Below are 24,715 nucleotides of genomic sequence, written 5' to 3'. Positions count from 1 at the left end.
CCACGCAGCAGGGTTGGTTTTTTTGTGTTTGCTTTGTGTTTTTTGATTTTGTTCGCAGGCTGTTTTAAAGCCTTTTTTTTCCCAACGAACTGCAATTAAACGTAATTTCAGCCATCGCGATAAGAACGTCTACCAAAACGAATCAACTAAGTATACAGCGAGAAAATGAAAACATGAAAGTGAAATTGCACAAAATGAGCCTTTTTTCCTGTAATTTCAAGGGGGCTGGAATCAGGGAACAAACATGAGCTCAGGGGAAAAAAACAAGGAAAAAAAGAGGATTTTCTTGTTTCTTTTTGGTCGTCTCCCATGCTTGATTTTGCTCTTTTACAAGTAGAACACCTTCATCTCTGTGCGCAACCAATTACGTACTTGATTGCTGTTTTTTTCCCCTGCTTTTCTCTTTTTTTTCAAAGCGAGAGAGTGAGTATATGGAATTAGCTCTCAGTCAGTGTTTTTTGAGTTCCTCTGGCATGCCTCGGGCAAGAGAGAAGACAGGAGGGGGACTCCTGGGTGTTAAAGTGTTAAACTTCTGAAAACATGGAGGAAACACATCTACCTTTCTTTTTCCTCTCATGCCATGTCTCGATGGCCCCGATGCCTTTACACAGAAACTCAGCTGACGCCTGCAGCTAAACAGGGTTCAGGGTTCCACACCCCATCGCCCTAGCTACCCGACGAGTCAGGTAATGAGCATGCGTGCCTGCGTGTACGGCCCACAGGTGAGGGGCGGTGTTGGAGAATGAGTGTGGCCCAGAGGCTGCGAGGAGCCTCGTGGATCCGTGAGACAGCTCCGCACGATCCCCTCGCAATTCGACACGTCACACTGGGCTGCCGAAATGAGCAGCCGCACGGATGGGCCTGAGCAAATCACAAACAATACACAGCGCTACAAGACAGCAGAGACACACCGCTGGAGATGGTTAATCCTTCAGACAGAGATCTGAGGTAGAACAACAGAAAAAAAAAAAGGTGGGGGTCAGGAGGATGAGGAAGGGAGGGAAAGCCGAGACACAGAGGAAGAAGAGGAAGAAGCAGAGCAAGAGCATCAGGTACGAGACAGAAATATGTGTTTCCTCCTTGGCACTAAAAATCTCCTTTTCAGAGCGAAATCCATCACGTTTTCCTAATACATACTTCATGCAGAGGAAGGGAGAGAAAAGAAAAGCCGGACAGAAGAAAGGCAAGCGCTGGTGGGAAAGTGAACAGACACAGCCTACTTTATTCTGCCCATTTCATCCATCTTGTTGGGCTAATAAAATGTCAAGTGGAGTTCCTTGATATTTAATCATGAAGGGGCCGAATGCGTGGCGGCGCCAAGCGCAGGCTCGATGAAGCTTTGGGAAGCTTAAACACAGACCTGAGGAAATTTTGGATAAACCCAAAGAGAGGGAGGACGTTTCACAAACCTCGCTACCCAAATGAAGCAAAACTGTTAAGAAATAGGAGATCCTAATAAGGGAAACACTTTTTTTTACTTCCTTTGGCTCCAGGAACAAGTTTCCCAGCTTTACTCCATCCCCTTAAATAAACGTTCATTCCTAATTTAGTCAAATTGGTCAGAGAAATGATGAAAATGTGACAAAAAAAGAAGAAAAAAAAACTTGCTCTGTCTTATAAGCACCCTGCAGCTGTGTGCATGACTCGGCATATTTGCGAGCAGCTCCCGCCGGACACTCGGCATGAAAACATAAATAAATAAATGAAAGAACTTCACAAGCTGACGCCCTCTCAAAGAAAAGAGAGGCACCATGGGAGACAGAAATAGCAACGGGCTTCTCTTTTGACCCGTGTTGCAAACTGCACTATTAGAGGAAACCATCCTATCGGGCTATCAGATGTAATGGACGCCACATCTGATAAGGGAGATAAGGAAGGGCTGAGAGAAAAGAAATCGCTTTATGTGATATGAATTAATTTTCACTGGTGAGGAAAGTGTAAAAGAAGCGATTTAAGAAGAAAAAAATGCGATTCAGAAGATAAACAAATAGAGAAAGGGAGGGGAGGAGGTCCAGAAGCTGTAATGAACTCATTTCCTCCCAGCATTAAAACTTTCATTGGTCTTTAGCACAATGACTAAAAGCATTCTTGTAACCGACATGTGGGAATGTTTTGCATTGTTGCGTTCGGGTTCCCTTCAATCATTTACCCAAGGCTCGACCAGGAGAGTCGGAAGCGAAGGAGAGAGGGAAGAAAGGAAAGGAGGGACTGAGAGAGGATGGAAAATGAGGAGAGTTGGAGAGGATTTATGACCCTGTTCCCTTGGTCTCGTTACTTGCTATAACTGGCCCCCAGAGTGGGATCGCAGGGTCTGGAGCTCAGAGCCCAGAGATCAGAGTAATGGAAATTCCACATTTCTACACTGCTACAGCGTGACGGCTTTAGGGCACAGGTTGATTCGAAAAAAGAAGAAGAAAAAAAGAAAAGAAAAAAGAAGCAGAAAACTGACTCTCAATTTTTTAAAATCTGGAAGCAGAATTGATTTTTCTGCATTAGGTAAGAAGCAGCCTTTCTGAAGCTCGGTGATTCCTCAAACGCAGCAAAGGTGCGCTTAAGTGATGGCTTCTTCTGCCGGGAGGCTCTTTTAAACGCGACTTATATGTGCGGAGCAGACACCAGCCTGAGGTCGGGGAGGCGATGTGAGGCGGCACGCCGTCTGTGCTGGGGTTGTATCTCAGGCCCCCGCCAATGAGAGGAGGGTCTCGTAAAAGTGACACTCGGCCACACCCACCAAATAAGCCACTGCGTTTACTTCTCTACTCTGCATGCACCACAGCACGTCATGCAAAAAACTGATTTTTTTCAGAGATTACTCGATTAATCAATCAGACGACTTACACAAAATTAATCAGCATGCTTTTTCTTTACGTAATTTCTTAACTATGCTTCTTATATTTCAAGCTAAAATACCATAAAGTGGAATTTTTGTTACAGTTGCATTCTGAATATTTGGTGTTTCATCATATCTGATGAATGCATTCCACAATAGTGACAGAGACTACTAAAATACAGTTAGCGCTGCTTTAATGGACGGCTTATTTTGCAGACGATAAATTGTCAGACGTCTGAACAATGTGGTGCGGACAATGAAACCGGTTGGCGGCAAACACAACAAAGAGCAGGAGTTTAGTCGCGATATCATATTAAGGAGGACAATAAAAGTTGACGGATGGCGATCAAAATAACAACAAAAAATGGCAGCGGAATAAATGCTAAAATTATTTCCAAGCGCGCGTCTATCTGCGTGTGCGAGCACAGCTGCACCAGCGCGCACACGCACGCGTCCAAACACACACACAGCTGTTGGCACCTGCCTGTTATCTCTTCCCCTCAGACCTGGTTTTTCATTGTGCTCCTTGGGAGAGCTACAAATTGAGATCTCAAACATGAAGAGGGGGCAAATGACTTGTGTACGGGAAATCAAATCCACTAATGTGTTACATGTGCAAATTCGCAGGCCCCTCGTATTAGAGATTCATGTATTCCTGCTTTATCAGAATGTACCTTTTTCAGAGCCGTTTTCAATGGAGCCTCAAATTAAATTCAACCAAACACAGAAGAGAATATAATTAAAAGGGAATATTTGTCGAAAGGATAACCAGACAGGAACTGATTTGCATTAATAAAATGCTCGTGAAAGGGATCAGACTGGAAATGCTGTAAATTCTTTGACAATTCCCGTTTGCCTGAAAGACGTATTAAACCAGTAATGAACTATTTAAAGAGGATTAAAAACATTTAAAAGAAATGCATGTGATATTTAATAACCAGGGAGACATACAAATATACACACAGCAGCAGCAGCAGCAGCCCTGGCAGCAGTGGCCCCAGCATAAGTAATCCTAGCCTGGTAAGTAGAGTTTTGGAACATGTCTTAACAGATCTCCACAAGTAATGACTCAACCCTAAAACCTTTACAGGCCTTGTCAAATGTCTGCTGTGCCAAACTCGTTTTTTTCCCCCTCTTTTTTTTTCTTTCAACCTGCTGGATCCATCATTCTCAAACTACACAGGTGCCTTCAAAATATCACGGTCCTGTGCACAGGGTGAAGGAGGGGATGGGAGGGAGGCTACACTGCCCATTTAGGGTTCTGAAACTAGTGTATTACAAAAAAAATAGATATACTGTAACTTCAATCTGCCCACATTTCTGCTTAGGCATTTATCTCCTTTCTCTCTAAATCCTGAAATTGCCTCAGAAAAAAAAGAAGAAAAAAAAAAGAGGGGGGTATTTTCCTCCTTTCGTGCACATTTTCACAGAGTGGCGCGCAACTTTCTTTCTTCCCCTGCTCTTTTTTTTTCTCCCCCTCCTGTGAAAATTGAAGAGGCTTTATGTCAAATATGGCTAAAGCCAGCCTCTCCATATCAAACAACGCAGCGCGAAAATTACTGTGGCGATGATAAGGCTGCCAGATAGAGTGGGAGAAAGAGAGCAAGGGGTGGAGTGGTGGAGGGGGGGACTGAAAGGAAGTGACTCTACTCAATTATACTGCAAAATTGGTATGACTGAATATTTTTCATTCAGGTGACTGATAGTATCAGTGAAACTGCAATGCAGATAAATAAAGGAGCCTTCTGTCAAGAATAAACACCATTAATCATGAAGCCAGCTACTGCGTGACCGCCTGTCCCCCCGACTTACTCCACTGAGAAAGTATTAAAGAAGGGGTGGGGGGGTTGTGTGCATGTGTGGGGGGTGGGGGGGGGGGAGTAAGGAAGGGGGCGGGGCGGTATCGGTGACTCCACCAGAAAGGGGTGACCTATGAAGTCACACAGAATGGGTTTTTTGGACAGTTAAGAGAGGAAGATGAAAAAGCAGCCTTCATCTTTCAGCCACTGCTTCCTGGTGACAGAAGCACATCTGGATGGAGATTATCAGATGTGATGGTGGAGCGGTCATTTACACCGGATGCAATTTATGGCTACCCTTCCCATTCTATGTTAGTCGAAAACAGATTCAAAAGTGAAGAACCATAAAAAAATCTTTACATATATTATTTTTCTGTAGAAAATCTGGACTGTATTTTTAGAAAGTGGCTGAAAATGACATTTTAATGATTAAACGAGGCCTCAAATCGCACTGTAAGAAACGCTCCATTTCCACCAGCTTCTAGAAAAGATACACCAGGTCCTTTTTTGTCTTTTTATTGTTTATTGTGTTATTGTTATGCTGCTTGTGTGCACATCTGTGTGTCTGTGTGTGTGCGTGCAACGTATTGCGATGCTCGCTCTCATCCCGTCTGGAAGGAGGTGTTGAGATAAGGCCGTGGTCTTTATGCAAAGCAACACTCGGCTCCTCCGTGAGCAGATTGGGCGCTCTGACAACAGTTTATGTAAATAACAAAAGGAACTCGGCGCACATCTTAAAGAAAACAACAAAAACCCGTGCGGGCGCGCTCGGTGAGGACAGCGGGGAGGAAGAAGTGCGTAAGGGGCGATGCGCCCGAACTCTTGCGTTTTACTTCTGAGCTGATTGGATTTAGAGGGTAACAAGGTGACTCAGTCAAGTTGGTGCCATGTTTAAATGAAACAAAGCTTGAGAAGCAACAGCTCACGCAGCCCTGGAGCCAATTAATTCCTCCCTGCTTCATCGTTCCTGAGCTGAGGTTTTGTTGTGATGACAGAGATGTGCCACAACTCTCCCCCCACACCCTCCCCGGTCCTCCAGAATACCTTCTAGTCAGCTCGGCCCTGCAGCTGAACAAACACTGGTCTTGAATGAAATAACCACACAGGTCTTGAACACGGAAACACACCCACAAAGCCCCCCACCTGTACCCTAACTCCACATATAGAGAAAAATAAACCGCTTTACTTTATTTATGAGACACACGAGTCCTTAAGGTCTGTTAATATCTTGAGAATAAAGAAAACTGACAGCATCTGAGCTAATTTTGCTTTTTTTTGGGGGGGGGGGGGGGACGTATACAGTGGGGAATATATATGTATGTTTTACTTTATAGGAAGGGAAAGCAATTTAAAGTAATAGTTACCACAAAGAAAGCCTTTCATGAAAAAAATCTCTTTAGAGTGCTCGTTTACTTTTACAGCTTTATAGACTCTTTAATTGACTCGGCTGGCTCGACTAATTCTTTTTTAAATCCACATACGGTAAATGAGCGAAAGGTTGTGAGTCAATTGCTTATCCCCTAAGAATGTTTTGTCGTTTTAGTGGCCCCCCATTCACAGCACGAGGGCCCGGGACTCCAGAGTAAATTCTGATGCCGATAATTGACTTGTGACGAATACCTCTGTTTGTTCTGCACGGTCTCCGGGTGACCCAGAGCCGGCGTTGAGTTGCATGAGAGGGCTGTTTTGTTTTTCTGTGTACCGCGGTCAGGCAATAAAGCTGGAATGAAAGGAGTGGTCTCTTCTGTTGGAGCTGGCCTCACCCCCCTCCACCCCCCACCAAACTCCCATTAAGCCAAACCAGCACAAAGGGGACCAAAGCTCCCATGGAGAGCCTGCTCTTCACAGATCAATGTGTTTATTTAGGCAGGAAAGACTCTTTCTCTCTTTGCTAAGTCTGGAGTTAAGCTGGTTCCAGACCAGAGACACACACAGACACACAGAAAACTGGCCAAGTTTAAAGGAGGAAAAGACTCCAGCTGATCCCGGATCAGTGCAGGACAGTAAAGTTTAGGTTACTTCAGATAAAAAAGGAAGAAACCTGTTAAACGCTTCTTGTTGGTTGTTGGGATTAGCTTCGACTCAGACTGAGATTGTTGAAACTCTTTTTAAGTGCTGTTCTTGCACGTGAATATAAATTTCTCAGTAAAGAGAAATCGCCCCCCACCCCCCCGCCTCCTCTCCTGACCCCGAGGCGTTAATATTGAATGGCACATTGGTACCTTCCCCACAAGAATTCATAAACTAAACGATTAGCCTCTGTCTGTAATTGCACTCTCCCTTGCCTAATAGGGGCGGTGAGGTAAAGAGGGGAGAGAAAAAAAAAACAAAGGACAGTTAATTTGTGATTTCCTCTGCTCATTTGAAGGCAAATTAAGTGTCAAACAGCTAATACGGAGCATATTTCATTTTATGAGCTTTTAATTTAATTCCACCGCCTCATATCACTGGAGCCCGTTAGCTGCGCTGCTAACGCCCGCTCCTCGTCTGAAAACGAGGGCCATAAATAAACACGTTTCAATTAGGCCCTTCACAGTAATAGGATATGATTCTGTTCATTTGCCACGTACGGATGGTGTATGTGTCATTGTGGCACAGAGGAAACAAGCTGCCGGGCGCTCGTGGTGTTTTTCTCCGGCCACGGATGCCCGGTGGTGGCTGGCTTGTGTGCATGGCGGGGGGAAGCCGGCTGGATTGATGGAACTGCCGCAGGGCCAACCCAACTGTAATTACAGGCCCTAATGAGAGGTTGCATGGGGAAGTACTGCAATAATAGTCCCTGTGTACTTAGGCATATCTTTGAGGGGGCTAATAACGATTAATTCTGCTCACCGAGGAGAACTTGTCTTAAAACAATTCAATATTTCTCCATAAGCCGCCTCCTGTCCTCCATTTCCCCGGAGCGACAGCTATACGTTGACTGCCTCGCGTGGGCTGCCTACAAGCAGCATTACCGAGCAGAATGCATCGCTTAAATCCTGGCAGAGATTTACGCTTTGGCGGTAGTTGCACAGTCGTAAAGTTTAGTTGCTGAAACTCGCTCAAAACCTGAAATCTGGGAGTGTAATTAACTCCAATTTGCCATCAGGTGGTTGGACGCAGCTGTAATACCACAAGTGATGAGCACATCTTCCCACCAAGGAATTCGGGGCTGCTTTTTTAATCAAGCAGGCAATATTGCTGCTTCCCTGTGCAAAAGAATCCAAAGTAGATGAGAACAATTTCTGCATGAAACCCACGTAGAGCCCGCAGATAATGCGCATGACAGTGAGCTCACAAGACTATATTTAAATAAGGCTGGCCACTCAACAGCTGTTTTATAATCATGACAAATAGTTTCCCTTAGCGCAGCGTGTCATATTAAACAGCTCCACGCCTAATGGTTTGGATAAGCAGGCCCTAAGTAGCGTGGCAGGAGCATGGCCGTGTCTCCAGTGACAGCAAACCAAGCGCGCAGATAACTCCCGTCCGGACAGAGTGACTGAAGACACCGTTGCTGCGTAACTTCTCCCCCTTAATTCAATTCTTCAGCTCCATGTTGTCCCTCTAACCCCCCCACCCCCGCCTGCTTCCACATTTTTCTCCTCCTCCCTAACCTGCTGCTCCGCTTCGTACCAAAGCGCTCCTGACGGATAACAAGCCCGGCTGTTTGTTTGAGCTTATGTTGCCTGAGCGTGTTCGCCCCATTATCTGCGCATAAGCTAAATGCTAAATTATATTTGCCATTTTGTTTGCAGTGACACGAGGCATCAATCACCTCCCTTTGTTTTTTTTATTTCCTCGCCTCGACCCCCCCTTCCTCCTCTGAGCAGGAGACGAGGGGTTGAGAGGTGGGGTGGGCCGGAGACGGGGGTGGGGGGGACATAAAAAATTCATTACGCTTAGTGGCACATCAGCAAGGGAGAGATATGACTCCTGAGGAGGAGAAAGGGGGGAGTTGATAATGATGAAGAATATCAAACATAATGCGGCCCAAGTAGCTGCCCCATCCAATTTGTCCTCGTCGCACGCTGATCGCTTCCTCCGTGTCGGCGGGTAGGAAACAAGCGCCACAAGGACGAGGACTCCTGCACTGTTTGGATGCAAAGAATACAAATGACCGAGAGAGTAGAAGAGAAGGTAGTGACTAATAGTGAGGAGAAAGGAGCAATTTGTGCATGCGAGCGAGCTCCCTGAGCACTTTGAAGTTCTCTGCTGACCTGGCCGGCACCACCGGACCCACTCCACAGGGGCAGACTAAAGCAATAAGAGTTACCCTGTTTATAATAACTTACCACTGGAGAGCAGAGATGGCCTCGCTTTTACTTCGCTTCAAAATAAATCTAATGCACACAAATGCGATTGGAAGAGGCAGGGTGGTTACTTGTACACAGTTCATGTGTCAGGAGCTCATCTGTGTCTGTCAGAGATGGGTAGATGTCAGCAGAGGCATTGCTTCCTTCTCTTGACAGGGCTTGATCACTGCTCTTATGAGAATTGCGCGCTCCCAGGCTTCCCTCGCCCTGCTCTCATTTCCCTGTCTCTGACACATGTTCATTTGCGTGTCTCTGACATGCGGATCATGTTGCGCACGTACGGGGCCGTGGCCTTTGATCCTGAAAAGGCAAAGAGAGGCGCCCTGGCACCCATGAGGAGGATGCTCCACGCCCACAGGCGGAAGGAAGTTTCGAAGAATTTGTATCGCCGCTAGTAGCGGACCATGCGGCTGAGTCAAATGTGTTCTCCTGTGTTATGATCAGCAAAATTGAAGTCTGCGGTTTTGTGCTTGAGTGCGAGACACTTACACGTGAAGAGGGGGCACAGGCGAAGGATCGTAGATGTACCGTCCCTGGGCATGTCTGTCGTCGATTGGCACAGGAGGGTGGAAGGTGGGGAAGAACTGCGGAGCAGCTGTGTGGGACAGAAAAGATAAGAAACATGAGCTGTTTTTCTTTACAGTTTATAAAAGTCCCAGTTCTCCTAAAATACGTCTGCAAGTGGATCCATTCCCTCCTCGGCTAATCTAAATAGCAGCAGTAATGAAAGGCAGTGGTTGATGGCTATCTTTCAGCGGACCCACCCAAATGAGACCTCATTAAACGCGCCGAGCTAAAAGCTGCGCCGCTCGAAAAATGTTAGCTGAGGAAGTCTTTGTACATGTCTCAAGGCTGAGAGAACTCAAAATAAACAGGGATAAATAAGCGTAGGAAAAGCAGCCAAATGGCACATTTCTCACCGTGCCAAGCATAATATGGTTTTCTACAAAGGATAACATTTGAGTACAACCACTGAAACGAACAAAACGGGAAACAAAAACATCCTTTTCCATCTTGGTGTTTTATCACAGAGAATCCAGAGGCTTCTTTCACTCCCCCCCCCCCCCCCCTCCAAATAAAACATTAAAATATTTGTATTACATGAGTTTTCAAGCCTTTTCTTTATTTTTACCCTCTCTATTTTATTTTTACAGCAGAAATTGAAACTGCTGTGCCGCAACCAGGCTGACTTTGCACACGTACGCACTCATCGTCGAACCCTGACTTGCACTCGTTGTAATATAGTTGTAACTTGAAGCTGAATTTGTGTGTCGCAACCGTGCACCCACTGTTGGACGAGTCGAAACAAGCAACCAAAAGGTGCCTGCTTAAGTTTTGACACGTTAGGTTAAAGTGTGTATACCAAGGCAGAAACAGCAAATGACCATTGCACACGGATTAACTGCATCTCACTGCTAGAACATTAGTGCCAGTGCCAAGTTGCATTATCATCCCCCCGAGGCTAAGCATGTGTCAACATCTGTATAACGTCATGCAGCAAGTCTCTGAGGCTGCTAGCTATATATATATTTTTTATGGTTGTAAACATTTGGAAGCGTGAGCCAAAAAAGCACATTGCCAAACGGCGAGGTGCCCAACAGCTCCGCAAGTGTTGAGCCATGACAGATTCAGCTGCATCGTTGGGCAACACACCAGGTGTTGATCTCGGGTCTCTTACCTCATGGCTCATTTATTTACTGGGTTGATCACTGCCAGCTTGGGGCAACAGCTACAATTGAGATGTGGTCACTTTAGTTTTGCTTGGGCTTACAGCAATGCAATGTATTGAGTCTTAATAAGAGAAATGAAGCAGCAGAAATCGAGCGAGAGAAAAATCTAGATCCTAAACTAAGTGTCAAAGATCTTTTTTTTCTGGGAAGCTCCAGAGCTTCAGTGATGATCAACACAAACAACCTGGAGCTTTAGCCTGTCTGCAGCAGGAGAGCAAGGCTTTCCGTTCAGTTCCAATCATTTTTCTATATCTGGCTCCAAATCAGAACAACAGTCATCTCAATGTGAGACTCAAGGTGCTCTATAGTGTAAGGTAAAAACCCTACAATAACATAGAGAAACCCCAACAATCAGACAATACCCTTTGAGCAAGCACTATTCCCAACAGTGGGAAGGAAGAAAGCTCAACCAGAAGCAGGCTCAGGGAGAGGCAGCCATCTGACGTGAACGTTTAGGAGTGAGGGAAGGGAGACAGGGCTAGAGGTGAGTGAAGAAGTGCGTCATGGGAAGGCCCAAGCAGTCTAGGGTCACCTGATCCAGCCCATAATGGCATGCTTTAACAAAAAGGAAAGCTTCAAGCCAAACTGGGAGACGGCTCCACAGAAGAGGGGCCTGAAAGCTGATGGCTCTGCCTCCCGTTCCACTTTTAAATACACTAGAAACCACACTTAAGCCCGCAGTCTGAGAGAGACGTGCTCTAATGGGGTGGTTCATCTGTGGAGACGCACAAGTTGTTTTTTAAGAAAAGAAAGTTGCTAAAACTGAGGGCAAAGTTGCAAAGTTTGCACCCCTGCAATGATGAGTGAGAAGGATGCCAGTCAGACTTCAGGATGAAATTGTATATATATTTACCCCTTGTCCAAACAGCTCTTAAATCCAAGTCATAAGTCAACTTCTGCCTCATGGTGTATAACAGTACGCTATAAAGTTCTCCAGTTTCACAGAAAATTTGTTCAACAAGTGAAGAGAAAACTTAGGCAAACTTCTAGAAAGCACTCGTGGGTTTTCATCCTGTTTTTCACAATAGCAGAGATAAGTGGTAAAAGCCTCCTCCATGCAGCTCTGGCAAGTATCTGACCACTCCGTCTCTGTCTGTTTGATAGTTCTCTCCTGATGACTCAGTTTTGGCTTGGCTCACCTCAGCTGATTCCAGAGCTGCTGAGGGCAGGAGGGATGAGGGGATGCTGGGATGAAGGGATGGGCTGCTGGTAGACAAGAGCAGAATCTGCTTTGTTTACTCTCCACAGCTCCACTCCCGGGCTGTCGGCCCTTGGCTGTCAGACTCGGAAATGAAGCATCAGGTTTACCAGCATCTATGGGAGTAAAAGCTTCATGTTCTCTAATCTTACTCATCCCTGCCCACATAGCAGGAACTTTATTATAGCCTCTGTCATGTTGTGCAATAACAGACAGCTACTGAGGTTAAAAAAATGTGCTATCAATTTAAATACTCCACCCCTTCACCGCTGCAACGTACACCTTCATTCCTACATCCGCCGCTCCTCGTTGAATTACCCAGATCCCCCTTTTGTTTATGTCTCTGGAGCCACTCACTCAGCACAGCCCTGTACTGAAACAAGAGCCTTTTTCTCACTCCTTCCCTCCCGTACTTCCTACTCTTTCTGCTGCCCACGACTTTACAGCATGGCGAACCATTCCGCTGAGGTTTATTTAAATCCAAGTCTGAAGTTTACTTTACCACGGCCCTATCTAAATAGAGTCTGCCACCTCTTTTACACCGAGCACAGCTCCCCATTAGCAAGGCAAACCGACCCGTGTCACTACAGGGAATGTATACAGTCACGAAGAACAGAGAGCAGAGAAAAAGAGGGGAGAGCCTCCATCCTGCAATCTATCTCCAGTGTTTCCTGTAGGGACTCCTTACTGTTTACTCCCAAACTAAATTGCCCCTGCTTCTCTGGATATTCTGGGTATTCTCTTTGTCTAATACAGAATACAGCTGGAAGGCACATGGGAAGCCAAAACACATGTCACAGTTTTTACCTTCCCACTGCGGCCGCACACACCACAGCCGCTCGAGCATTCCTAAAGAAAGTGTAATCCTAACGTTTTTTCTCCCTGTTACGTATAGTTAAGTTAATTATGTTTTTAAAGTATGTCAGCCAATCAAATCCTGAGAATCAGGAACTTTTTGTAGTAGCATCTTTCATAACTTTCAACTAATTCATTAGCTCTTCAGAGCTCCTCTCAAACATTTTAATGACCTCTGTGCAACTTTTCAGAGCAGCAGTGTTCATTTTTGTTTTGCCCCCCCCCTCTTTTTTCAGTCTTTTAGGAGAAAGGATGGAAGGTATTAAGACATGATCACAAATGGGTCTTAATGAAAGGGCAATTAGAAGCAAACTTTGACCAGGCTCATTAATTCTAATTCACACAAACACTCTGTACTCAGGACCAAAAGCCAGCTTCCACCTCATTAAAGAGAGGATGGTAATTGACTTGTCCTTTATTGGACACTTGAATAATTTCAAAAGAATGGGGTGGGGGGTGGGGGTGAGGACGAGGGGAGGATAAAGCCTAAAGCACATCATTTGCAATATCCTTATTGGTTAATCTCCTTTCATAGTGGAAGCTTTGGCACAAAGCGTCTTAAACGTGCTCCGGAACGAGCGCGAGCTGATACTTTTGCAGAATTTGAGCTGTCACTTGCAATTCTGATTTGGGTGTTGATAATACAAACAATTTCCCCTTGTTGCTCTTTTGTTGTCAACTCAGCATTGTGAGTTTATTGTCTTGACGGCAAAAACCTGGGCTCCTCCTCTCCTGCGGTGAGGGTTCACTGACTCTGCTCGCACAGAGTGTCACCCGCAGCCGAGGACGAAACACTCCACCATAAACGCTGCACTTCTCATCGACGCTCCACTGCGAGAGCACAAAGAGCCAGTGACAGTTTGTCATAAGCGACTAAGGCGGAGTGAGAAAAGGGCTGCTGGGGCCTGCTCCAGAGGTTTGTGAATTGCTAATGTGGAACATATGAAGCCTGCGCCGGGGCCGCGAGTGCCAGATTTCATTATGCCACCTCTTTCCTCGCTCGTGATCTCACTGTTCAGGCATGCTCGTCTGCAGCGGGGCCCACAGTTAGAACGCAACTCTGCAACACTTTGCAGCGCGTCAAAGATGCTCAAGACTTTGTGTATTTGCACGTTTAATAGCGCACGTGTGTGCCGCTCCTTTCTGGAAGTAAGTACAAGTGGAAAAGAAGACAGCGAGTGTTATACTCACTCCTGCTACATTGTGACTTCTAGAAATAGATGATGTGAAACCCAGACAGTGCTTTCTTCGATTGGTCCATTTGAATAACTTTTCAAGCTAAAGGAAATGAATGTGTTTAAAGGAGAGACTACAGTGGTCAGGTCTTTGTACAGCTGTTTTTCCAGCTTTCTTCCATTCCATATTTTTATGGAATAAAGTCATCTATAACTGATTTGTCTAATAGCGTAACCCCACAAAAGTCTCAATATTAGGAACTGCTACAATAGCTGTGGTTAACTCTTAGCTTTTTACTTTTTGAAATAAACTGAGCACAGGAAAATGCATTTATGGGTTTGCAGAAATGCATTTCCTTACATCTGTGCTAAGGTTATATGTTTGTTTGCATGTATACGTTTATATGTACAATAAACTTTTTTCATTTATTTATTTAAAATAAATGTCTTTAAAAGGAGAGGCTGTGAAGCAAAATTATTCTAATGTATTGGTCAACGGTTAACAAGTCGTGAGCTCAAAATTCAATGGAATTTTATTGCTAATAAATCAGTCGACAAAGTCCAGCTCAGCAACATTCCTGACAGATTGGTCGATCAGATGCTATTTCGATGCTATTTAAGCCTGCCTACAGTCGCTGCATATCTGCAAGCCACTTCGCAACCCCATCTCCACCCACAGCTTCTTTCATGGTGTGCTCCTCAAGCTCTGATTATGCAGCACATGGACACATACAGCTGGAGACACCACGTTCCTCTTATACGTTTTCTTAAAAGTCTGCTTGAACCTTTGGGTGGATGAGTCTGTACGGTCACAAAAATTAGGCGTTCATCCGGACGTCCACGGGGACCCTTGCACTCACTATTTTATTGCAAGCAGACGCTAAAAGACTCACTGACTCTTTTTTTTTTGCACAGACACAGAGCAGGAATAAGGTTTGTTGAATACAGGGCCAAACCTGTAATCGATATCATCACAGAGACTCTTAGTATTGTTTTAACTAAGCTAACCGTACAAGATTTACTTGCGACATTTGGTGCTTGCCAGGTGTTATTTTCGAACCCTGCTTCCAATATATAAAATTGTAAGAGTATTAGACCATATTTTCCTCTTTATGGCATATCTGCAGACAAGCTTTACTGTGAGTACTCACGAGTCTGGTCGAACTATTACATGATTGGTGCGTTTAACACTTCTGATCACACTTGCTTCCAGAGATGTGACGCTGAGCCTCTCATCATTATCAGGCCGGCCGGAGATGGAGATTGAAAAAAAAAAAAGCCTTCAACAGACTATCAGCAGACATAGTTTGGAAGCTGCCTCTAAATTCCCCCTGTGATCAATCCTTTCACACCCCGCCTCTCATCATGTTTGCTTACACTGAGACCTCAAGCTGTTTGGACATGTAAATAACACTTTTGGAGACTGTTTAGCTAAGCTCAATGGGAGTTGCTGTTGACTTTTGGAGCGCTTTGCTTAATTACAGGTCCCAGATTGTTTCAGGTCTAATGGCCTAATTACCGCTGTATAAATTAGCCTAATGTTCGTGCTGTGCAGAGCTTTCTCCGCTGTATGTAATGCTCGGGCACGAGAATAGAGAAAGATAAAAACAAGCCTTTATTCAGCAAAGACCAACAGTGAGAGTGAGGCGGAAGAAAGAAAGCAGAGAGGTTAAATAAAAGAAAAATGTTAAGTGTTGGCTTGCCAATCTCTCTGCCATTCATCATATGTACGAGGCTGGCAGATCACACTCTGCCCTTCCTCTGTAAGTCAATAGATTTTTTTTTCTTATCTTCTCTTCTGTTCGTGCTTTCTCTGTCTCTCTTGCTCAGTTGCTCTCACACCATTAAACACAAGCAGTCTTTCTTTTGGTAAAAAGCAATTAACACAGCGGAAAAGAAAAACAAGGCAGAGAACCGAACACGAGCGTGAACGAGAGAAACGTCTGCACGATAACAGGCTTTCTGTTTGAGCACACATTCCATCGCTACTCGCTGTCAGACGTCGACTGAACAAGTCAGTCAGTGCCCGCAAGTCTGTGCATATTTGCTCTGAGACTTAATGTTCAAACAGATTATTTATTTGTTAAGTACTGGATCTTTTTATATATTTCCCTCCAGGGGTTTACTTTGCTCATACACCACCTGCAGGACATGCAACAATTCCCTGCCAGACTTTATCTCAAATTTTTAGAGGATTTACAGACGACTACCCATTAAAATATGTATCCAATTGCAGGACATTTAGACATAAGTTACACAAATAACTCAGCAGAGCTCCACATGTGCAAAACATTTACGAACCAGAGTCAATCTTAACAAATTGCACTCCAATCTAAGGACTTTTTTTTAATGCTAGAGAGTGGAGCTAAGCACGCACACATCTCTGCCAGGGGCCCCCAGCACTACCCAACCTCAGCAATGCACCCTCTTTTTTTCTCTTCCCCTGTATCCTAGTAAGGTTATTTCACGGGGCCTCTCTGGAGCAGCCATCTATCTCTTACATTTCCCGAATTTCTCCAGATTGGGATAAGCCCGGGAGTAGAACAAAGAGCTACGCGTTGGCCCTCTCCCCTCATCCCGCACCCTCTCTGCCCTACCCCACCCTCCAGCCTCCTCTCCCCGACTCGGCTGAGAAAAGACGCAGCAGTTTACCAGCTAAAACTCCACACTACACCTCTCTCTCCCTCCACCTCCTTCTCTGTATCTCTTGCATCTGTCTATCTCCTTTTCGCCAAACAATGACGACTCAGATAAAAGGGAGTCGATTTAAACCTCAGGTTAACTCAGCAGGACTTGGCTACATTTATTTTGCTTCAGCTGCATGATTTATTCCACTCAAATTCAAGGTCAATACTGGGTTTGGAATTTTTTGAGATCTTTATTTAGAAAAGAGACCACTGGTGCATTTAAATGCCCGCATTAGAGAAAATGCACGATAAACTACTCTGATACAAGCCGAGGTCGTATTAGAGAGTGTGTTCACGACTGTCCATGCTGCATCAGGCTATCAGGACAGACTGACCCTCTATGCGGTTCAGTGTCACATCACATCCTCAGGCCTCTATATGCAGGTGATACCAAAACTGCATGTGGCTGTGTGACAGTGACTGCGAGGTTAACACACCTGCATTCTAATAACACACAGACTGGACGCCGCCGCCTGGGGGAAAATGGATGACTATTCAATTTTGACTCACGCTGAGAGGCCACTGACCGCAGCAAGCAATGTTAATGTAGTTTGTTCGCTAAATGCATTTGCTGGTAGCCATTGTTGATGTTAGTTCACCTCTGGGTCTTGATTAAGAGAATGAATCCCTCACAGTGAGTGAGAAAAGCCCGATAATGTGACTCAAAGTGGGAAATACAATCTGAGAGAGCTTTAAGTATGAGCAGACAAAATGCATCACATTACTTAACTGCAAAACACTCTGTTCCATTTCATTTTTTTCAAAACATGACCTGGAATCTTTTCAATGTTCTTGTTCCTCAATAATCTTCAATTTTCAAATCCATGATATTATATCCTGGTGTCAAAGAAATGCGTAGCAGTCTTGTGGCACGCTGCATGTTTAAACCTGCCTCTTCAAAATACTTTTTCTGCTCATGGAAAAATTTTCTTTCTTTCACATACGTTTTAATGGAACACTTTCAAGAAGAACATGCTTAATATAGTGTATGTGATGAGCTGGACATGAGAACTGTCTCACTACTGACGTAAACCTGGCACCGAGGCCACGGGCCACCGTGCATATTTGTGATATGCCAGCAGCTTTGACTGCAAGGTATTTGACGCCCTGGGAATGAAAACAAGCTGGCAAGTCGAAAGCCAACGTGAGTTAATTTTCATGCATTTTTCATGCTGTGAAACCAGCGGCTAGAACATGTGAATTAAATCTAACTAATCATCCATTTTCATAACCACTTATCCAGTGCAGGATATCCCTGCTGACAGAGGGCGAAAGGCAGCGTATGACCTGAACAGCTATCGTAGGACTAACAGAGAGACAGATAACTCACATTCACACCAACAGCCAATTTGGGATCACCCATTAACCTGACATGCACATCTTTGGACTGTGGGAGGAAGACGGGAGTTTCCAGAGAGAACCCATACACTCAAACTCCACACAGAAAGGCTCCAGCTGGCAGGCGGTTTCAACCCCATGGCCTTCTTTCTGTGAGGCACAAGTGCTAACCAATGCAGCACCACTTGATTGCCCAAATCTTTTATCACCATAAACATTCGAAACTACCAGTGCAGTCCTTTAAATATCTAGCTCAGAATTGCCTTTTTCTCCCTGGGCTGAGTGGCTGTTGCTCTATCTTCCACTGAATCCAGACATTAGACAAAGTCTGCTCAGGTCTCTAGAGGTATGTGGCCATTATTTGAGGCGGGTGGAAGGAAACTACGTGTCACAGAGTAAAGACAAAGCCCAGTGTTACAACAATCAGACAAATGGCTCCTGGGCTCTGTAAGACCAAATACAGCTTGATGCCTCTGGACCATTTGGGTCTTATGAGTAAAACACCATCTGTAACTCTGAGTCTCCTTCCTCTTCACTCTTTGTACAGTGTGCTTTGCTGTCACCTTACCCTCTCTTTCACCCTCTCACTCTTGCATTGTATTCCTAATTCCTTCAGTTAATCCCAGTTTCTGTCTATCTCTGTTTCTTTGCCTCTCTCGTTATTCAAAGCACATCCTCCCCGATCTCTCCCTTTTTCCCTCCTCACAGCATCCCTAAACAAGGACAAAGTTGTAATCCATTTACTACACTGCTGTCAACAGATTCCAACCAAATAATCCTAAAAGACTCAGAACCAGGCCTAGGTACTATCAAGGGAATGGCAGGAACAAGGAGGCGGAATGCACAGGGGACGGATGCAGGAAAAGAGGGAGGAGTGAGAAGAACATACAAGGGGTGTGGAGGAGTACAGACGGAGGGAAGTTGTGTCACAGTGATTTGAGTCTTTGTCACGCAGGTGGCGCCCAGGGGTTCCCTCAGTCTGGGCAGAGAGACAAACGGAGGCCCATGTAAACCTTAAAGAGGATTAACCCTGCCGGAGCGCTTTAATGAGACCTGAAAGTGCCGGGCACCGGAGAGCCCCGCTGATTGAGCCGCGCTCCAGTCGGATCCCAACGGTCCGCCGGCCCAGTGGCCCAGCAGCGCTGCTGCAGCCCCGTGGCCTACAGCTGCCCGCTCACACTGAGCCACATCAAAGCGGCCCGTCTGGGAGAACCCCGAGATGGGAGGGAGGGGAGGAGGGGTGGGCACGAGGGAGGTGGGGTGTGTGCGTGTGTGCACGCAGGAGAGGTGGGAGGAGGGTGCCTGGATGGAGGAATCCCTTATCTCGTCCTGAGAGGATGCTGCTCTGTGGTGCGAGATTGTCTGGAGCTGCCACCTGTCCCAGGCATCTTTGAAGGCAACACTAAAGCCTGTGATGGGCCTGACCTCCTTGAGCTCCCATTCTTTTATGTCTCTCTTCATTTTCTGCTTTGTTACACCCCCACCCCCCACCCCCACCCCCTACACTCTCTCCTGGTCTTCTCTCTACTTCTTAGCCCTCTGTCTCACTTACACCCTCATACTCAGCCATGCCTCCCTTTCCGTCTTTCTCCTCTCTCCAGCGATATCTTCCACTTCACCGCACCGTTAGAAACATTTTAATTATACTATGTTCATCAGCCTCTTCTTCATGTAGAACAATATATACTTGTGACCCTCCAGAGACAAGAGCAAGATACGGGTTTGTTGGTTGGAGGGATAAGGGTGCTTATCTTTGGCACTATGTGAGAGGAATGCAAATGAAAAAAAAAAGTGATGAGATATGGATTCAGAAGAAACATGTCGGACTCTATCATACTGGTGAATACAGGGTAACTCAAAGCGGAGAGGAAAATCTTGTGATATTGTGGCTTTAACCGGAGAGCTGAGGAGAAGCCCTCATGGGTATTTAGTCTTCTTCTTTTCATAATTTGGTGCTTAATGTAAGCAGGAGGGAGTGTTTATTCTCCTTTTGGATGGACAAGACACAACAAATCTTCATTTTTAAGCTTTCCCGTCGACAAAGCGCTATTGTCCCTATTTGCATCTGCGACTCGATTAACCAATCACATTGGAAAAGAGGGTAAACACACTGGCAGATGATGCTACAACGGCACTGAGAAACACTGAGAACATCTTCAGTCCTCTAGAAATTCTTCTTAATTCTTCTTAGCTCCTTCACATTTAATCTCGTCATTGTTAATAGGAACTGCTACTGTTCAGAGATATGCGGTTTTCACACACATACACACACATCAGCTTTGTGGTAAGAGCGCCGCATGACCTTAAGATGGTATGAAAGTGCATTCTTGAAGCACTTCAAACTCCGCTTAACCCTCTTAAATCATCAAGAACTACAAAGAGGCACACGCATGTGAGAATACTGCCTATCTTACGGTGCGAGATGCCTCTAATAAGCTGTATAAAAGGGGATCATCTGATTATCCCTGGTGTGCTGGACCAAGGGGCCACGGCAGAGCACAGGCCCATGTTGTTCTTTTTTGATGAAAGGAGGTGGATGGAAGGGATCCCTTTCCATCGCCTGCAGTGTGCCCCAGGCTTCTCTGTGCCGGCACACCACTGGGGGACTGCACCATGCCACCACGCTCAAAAAGCCAATATTGAAACAATCACAAAGACAAACACTTACCCTTGAAACAGGCACGTGTCCTCTCACCCCAGGCTCTCCTCAGTTGTTTGAGGGAGGAGGATGTTTGAACCCGCATCCAAGCCGTCACATTTAAACCAACAAGAGATCAGAAAGTTTGTTCTGTGAGAGCACTCTGCTACTTTTTTCTCCTCGTACACATGCACGCACTTTATACTTTACATTATACATGGCGCACAGTGCTTCCTCTCTCTGCCACGTATAGAAAGGCCCTGTGCAGGCCATACAAAGTGAGCGACCAAGGACTGTAATTAACTGTAGCGAGGCCAGGGCCATTGTTGTGTGGATCACGTACAGTTTGATGACAGCTAATTCAGTTCAGTGGTCAGCTGCATTTTGATATAAAGGCAGACAGAATGACGCCGGGGCAGCGGCCGGCATGCTACGGCCGGCGTGCTACGGCCGGCGTGCTACGGCCGAGTAGACCTGAGATCAGCTCGGTCAGCGGTTCAGAGTTTAACCCCTGTGACTGGACACCCACCCTCCTCTCTCTATAACCATAAAATAGTGGAACAGGTTTTACACCACGGCTAAGCGTTCCCGGTAGATTTCCCCAAACACAGGGCCAGTATGATCCACGCAGTCACCTTTGACCAGGATCAGAGAGCAGGATTCCTCCGGCCAAAAGATCCATACCTCCACCGCCTGTGCTTAGCTCAATTGGTTTCTGAGATCAGTCAAGGACAGCAAGGCTTTGGTGTGTGGGGATTAAGCCCTTGCAGCCAGATCTAGGCTAGATTTTTAAGGAGCTAAACCGAAGGCTATTGAACTGATAGTTATCCATCACAGCCTGAAGATACTTGCTGTGCCTGCTCTGCCCAGACTAGATATAACACAGCAACAAAACTTCTCACTTCAGGGACGAAATTCTTAAGCGTCATCTCTAAAGCTTTGCAAATTTACTGGTTGCATTCATTAACCATTCAGAGTAGTTTCAACATTTGTAAGAAAGCCATTGAAAAGCATGCGATTTAAGTCCCTCCATAGATGTGTTTATGCTGGCAAAGAAGGGAAAGATGAGAAACTTTAAAAAAAGAAAAAAAAGAGGATCCCTTTAGAGGAAGCAGAGATGCGTCGCCAGCAAGTGGGCTCACTGTTGCTGCACGACCACTGACCGGCTAATCAGCACACAATGTAGACAGATGTCAACGCACAGCGTCGCATTCACACTTCTACACAATTAAAGATCTTAAAAAAAAAGACTTCTCCCTCATTAATCCTCATCTCAATCCTTTCTCCTTATCCTGCAGCAAAGCCTCATGTATTAGCGTTGTGGTAAGAAGGATATGGACTCTTATCCAGTGTTTGCCCAAGAAAAGCGGCTAAGACTCAGGCATCACCACGATTAGCTAATGCTAACAATAGGAGCAATGTTTCCTTGGTGCCTCCTCTTTTCTGCGCTGAAGTGGGTGTTAAAACCAGAGTAAACAGAGACTTAGGCCAAGGACATAAGAAGAGTGGGAGATCACAAGTCTGGGTGAATAGCGCAGATTTACTCAGAGCACGAGGCCCTGAAGATAAACCCCTCTTTCGGTCTCTTGTGGTTGCTCGACTCCCACACCTCCCAGAGCTTCGCCACCATGTTAACGACCCATCGGCCAGGTGTGGGGAGGCTGCAGGTGCCATCGCATTTAGGCACATTAAGCACTGACACACACTAGCGGTAAGAGTAATCGGATTTACCTGGCTGTCTGCTGCATGGCGTGGAGCGCTGTGCAAGCGCAGCACAACGGCTTAGGGCCCCCTCTCCATCACACACACGCACACACCTGGGATGAATTAAGGAGGTGACAAAGCCCTCATAGAGAGGGACTGCCACAGGAGAATTAAGTGTGTGTGCGTGTGTATGTGTGTGTAAAATATGTGTGCTCAATTGTGTACTGAACCAGAAACCAGAACAGGAGCCCGTAGCTTTTTACACCTTGTGGTGCAAGAGTGGCGACAGATGCTATAGGTTCCTGGTTCAAAGCAGCCGAAGAGCAGGGGTTGGGGAGGGGGCGGCAGAGGGTTAAGGGGGACCCCTTTCGATCTGCTGACCCTCAGATCGTCAGAGCTCATGGGGATTGAGCTCTGGTACTGGGTTCAATCAGACAGAATGGGACCGCTGCCTTTAGGAACTCCCCATGTCCTCAACACCTGGGGCCAGAAGGAGGTGTTTTACACAGCAATGCTCTCATCTCAAATCATAAGTCTTCCTGAGCGAAGGAGAGATCATAGAAGCATCAATGAAAAACAACAGAAGTCACTGACACCTGCCTTGTTGGTGTTTTCATTCTTCCCTGAACACCGGGAATCAACTTTTTGTGTAATTCTTAAATATTTGTGTTGTTTTTCTTAGTTTATTAATATTTTCAACATGCCTGTGATAATTTCGCAGATCCCAACATGATATGTAAATTGTTTGTTTTTCCTGGTCGACACCAGAAAAGAGAGAAACATAGTAAATCTTTTTCTTGAAAAACCAAAAACTGCAAGAACCTTGGTGCAGAGGGAGACTAAAATGTCTGTGCATCATGCCTACACATCCCAGCATCACTGCTATCACCGTCCTCTACTCCAGTCTGCTCCATACGTCTGCAGTCTTCCACCCTCTCGAGTCCTCGTGCACGAAGAATTCCTCTTGAAGCTCTACAGCCCTTTTGACTTTTCCTGCTGCTTTTGAACTCTCCATTTCAAGACTGTGACTTTTCCACATGACCCCAAGCCTCAGACTTAACCCCCTCCCCCCAACCCCCACCCCTCCAACCTTCCTGACTCCTACCCCAAGGCTTCAGTGGTCTGGAACCACCAGAGTTCCTTCACACATACCCACACACATACATAAAATGAGAAGTGGCAGTGTTGCTGAGTTAGGTCAGGATGTAATGGGCAGTAATGTTCTGCCCTCGAGGGTTCTGTCCAGAGAACTGCCTGGTTTTAAGTAACCTTTACCTTAAAGAGGCACCTTGATGACTCTCAGGCACCCAACCACGATGGAGAAGCAGTTAATGAAGTGGCTGAATAAATAGAGTTACAGTATAAGGTTGGGGTCCAGTGGACTTTCATTACTGCCGCTGGATTAAAATCCTTCTGGCGCACTCCTCCTGCTCCCTTTCAGCGCCAGTATAACCAAACTAAACAAGCTATCACATCAAATCCTTGTCTGCAGTTAAAGTCCTAGCCACCAGATTAACTTCCAAATCAGCCCCTTTGCTCTCCAAACACCCTTCTGCAGCGTTTCTTTTACTTAACCGCCGCTATGTGTCTCACCTTTTCTTGGAATTATCTTTGCCAGCTTCCTTCCTTCACCCGATTCTCTCGGGCTTTGTCTCTGTGAGTCTCTCTCGCACTCTCTCCCTCTCTGTGTCTTCCTCTGCCTTTCTCTCATACAGTCTCTGAGTCCCAGAGAGACCGAGAGGCAGAGTAGGGGGTGGTGAGGTTTGACTCTGCGTTGCTTTTGGGCTTTGAAGTGTGTGTTGATGAGAGAAAGCGGAGTACTGTGTTCAGACAGGCCCCTAATGAGGGAATTAAGAAGCTACGCTGGCCGTTCCCCATACTAACTTCCCAAGCGCAACACAAGGCGAGGGTGCGTGCGTGCGTTCACAAGTGTGTGTGTGCCTGTATCTGTGTGCAGAGGAGAGACGGAGTGTAAGAGAAGGGCTAATCTGTCAGACTTAATCAAGCATCTGGCGGCCCTGCCTCTCACCTACAGTAAAAAAGGGAAACTTGGCTTCAGCATTACAGGTTCTGCAAGCATGTCCTTGAGCTGTGTAGCTTCTCAACTTTACACGTTAAAGTTTCAAGTTTACCATTTTAAAATTAAGTGAGCGGCTCTTGTGTTTGTGGCTCGCGAACTTACGATAGTGCGAGTCTAGGTAGCCGTTGCGGGGGTCCATTGCGAACAGCGTGCCCCGGTATGGAAGTGCATGGTCAGCCAGATGTGGCAGGGAACCGTGCTGCTCCTTCTTGAGCAGGGAAGGGCGTTCCTCCGTAGACGTAGAGGGCTCCTCATTTATGCTTCTGTCAGGGGCGCCAGGCGTCGGGACCTGAGAGCTGATGGCGTTGCGCCTCTCACGGTGGTAAGGCGTGCCCGAACTCTCATCCTCTGCGTGGACATGAAGACAGAAAGACAGGAGAAGAATC

The 24,715-nt window shown here is 45.9% G+C and overlaps 1 protein-coding gene across 1 annotated transcript in view; it reads right to left on the bottom strand.

Moving 5' to 3' along the window:
- The window catches only part of gli3 (GLI family zinc finger 3), a 101,375-nt gene that overhangs the window by 36,746 nt on the left and 39,914 nt on the right, over window positions 1-24,715 (bottom strand). The window contains exons 3-4 of the mRNA XM_085172323.1: window positions 24,432-24,677; window positions 9,414-9,519 (exon numbers count right to left, since the gene is read on the bottom strand). Of these exons, the coding sequence (XP_085028449.1) occupies window positions 9,414-9,519; window positions 24,432-24,677 (352 nt within the window). The remainder of the gene's footprint in view (window positions 1-9,413; window positions 9,520-24,431; window positions 24,678-24,715) is intronic.

This window comes from Neolamprologus multifasciatus, chromosome 9 (assembly GCF_963576455.1).
Source record: "Neolamprologus multifasciatus chromosome 9, fNeoMul1.2, whole genome shotgun sequence".
NCBI classification, from domain to species: domain Eukaryota; kingdom Metazoa; phylum Chordata; class Actinopteri; order Cichliformes; family Cichlidae; genus Neolamprologus; species Neolamprologus multifasciatus.
Note: the sequence above shows the minus strand (reverse complement) of the source record. Positions and strands in the feature narration are given on the sequence as shown.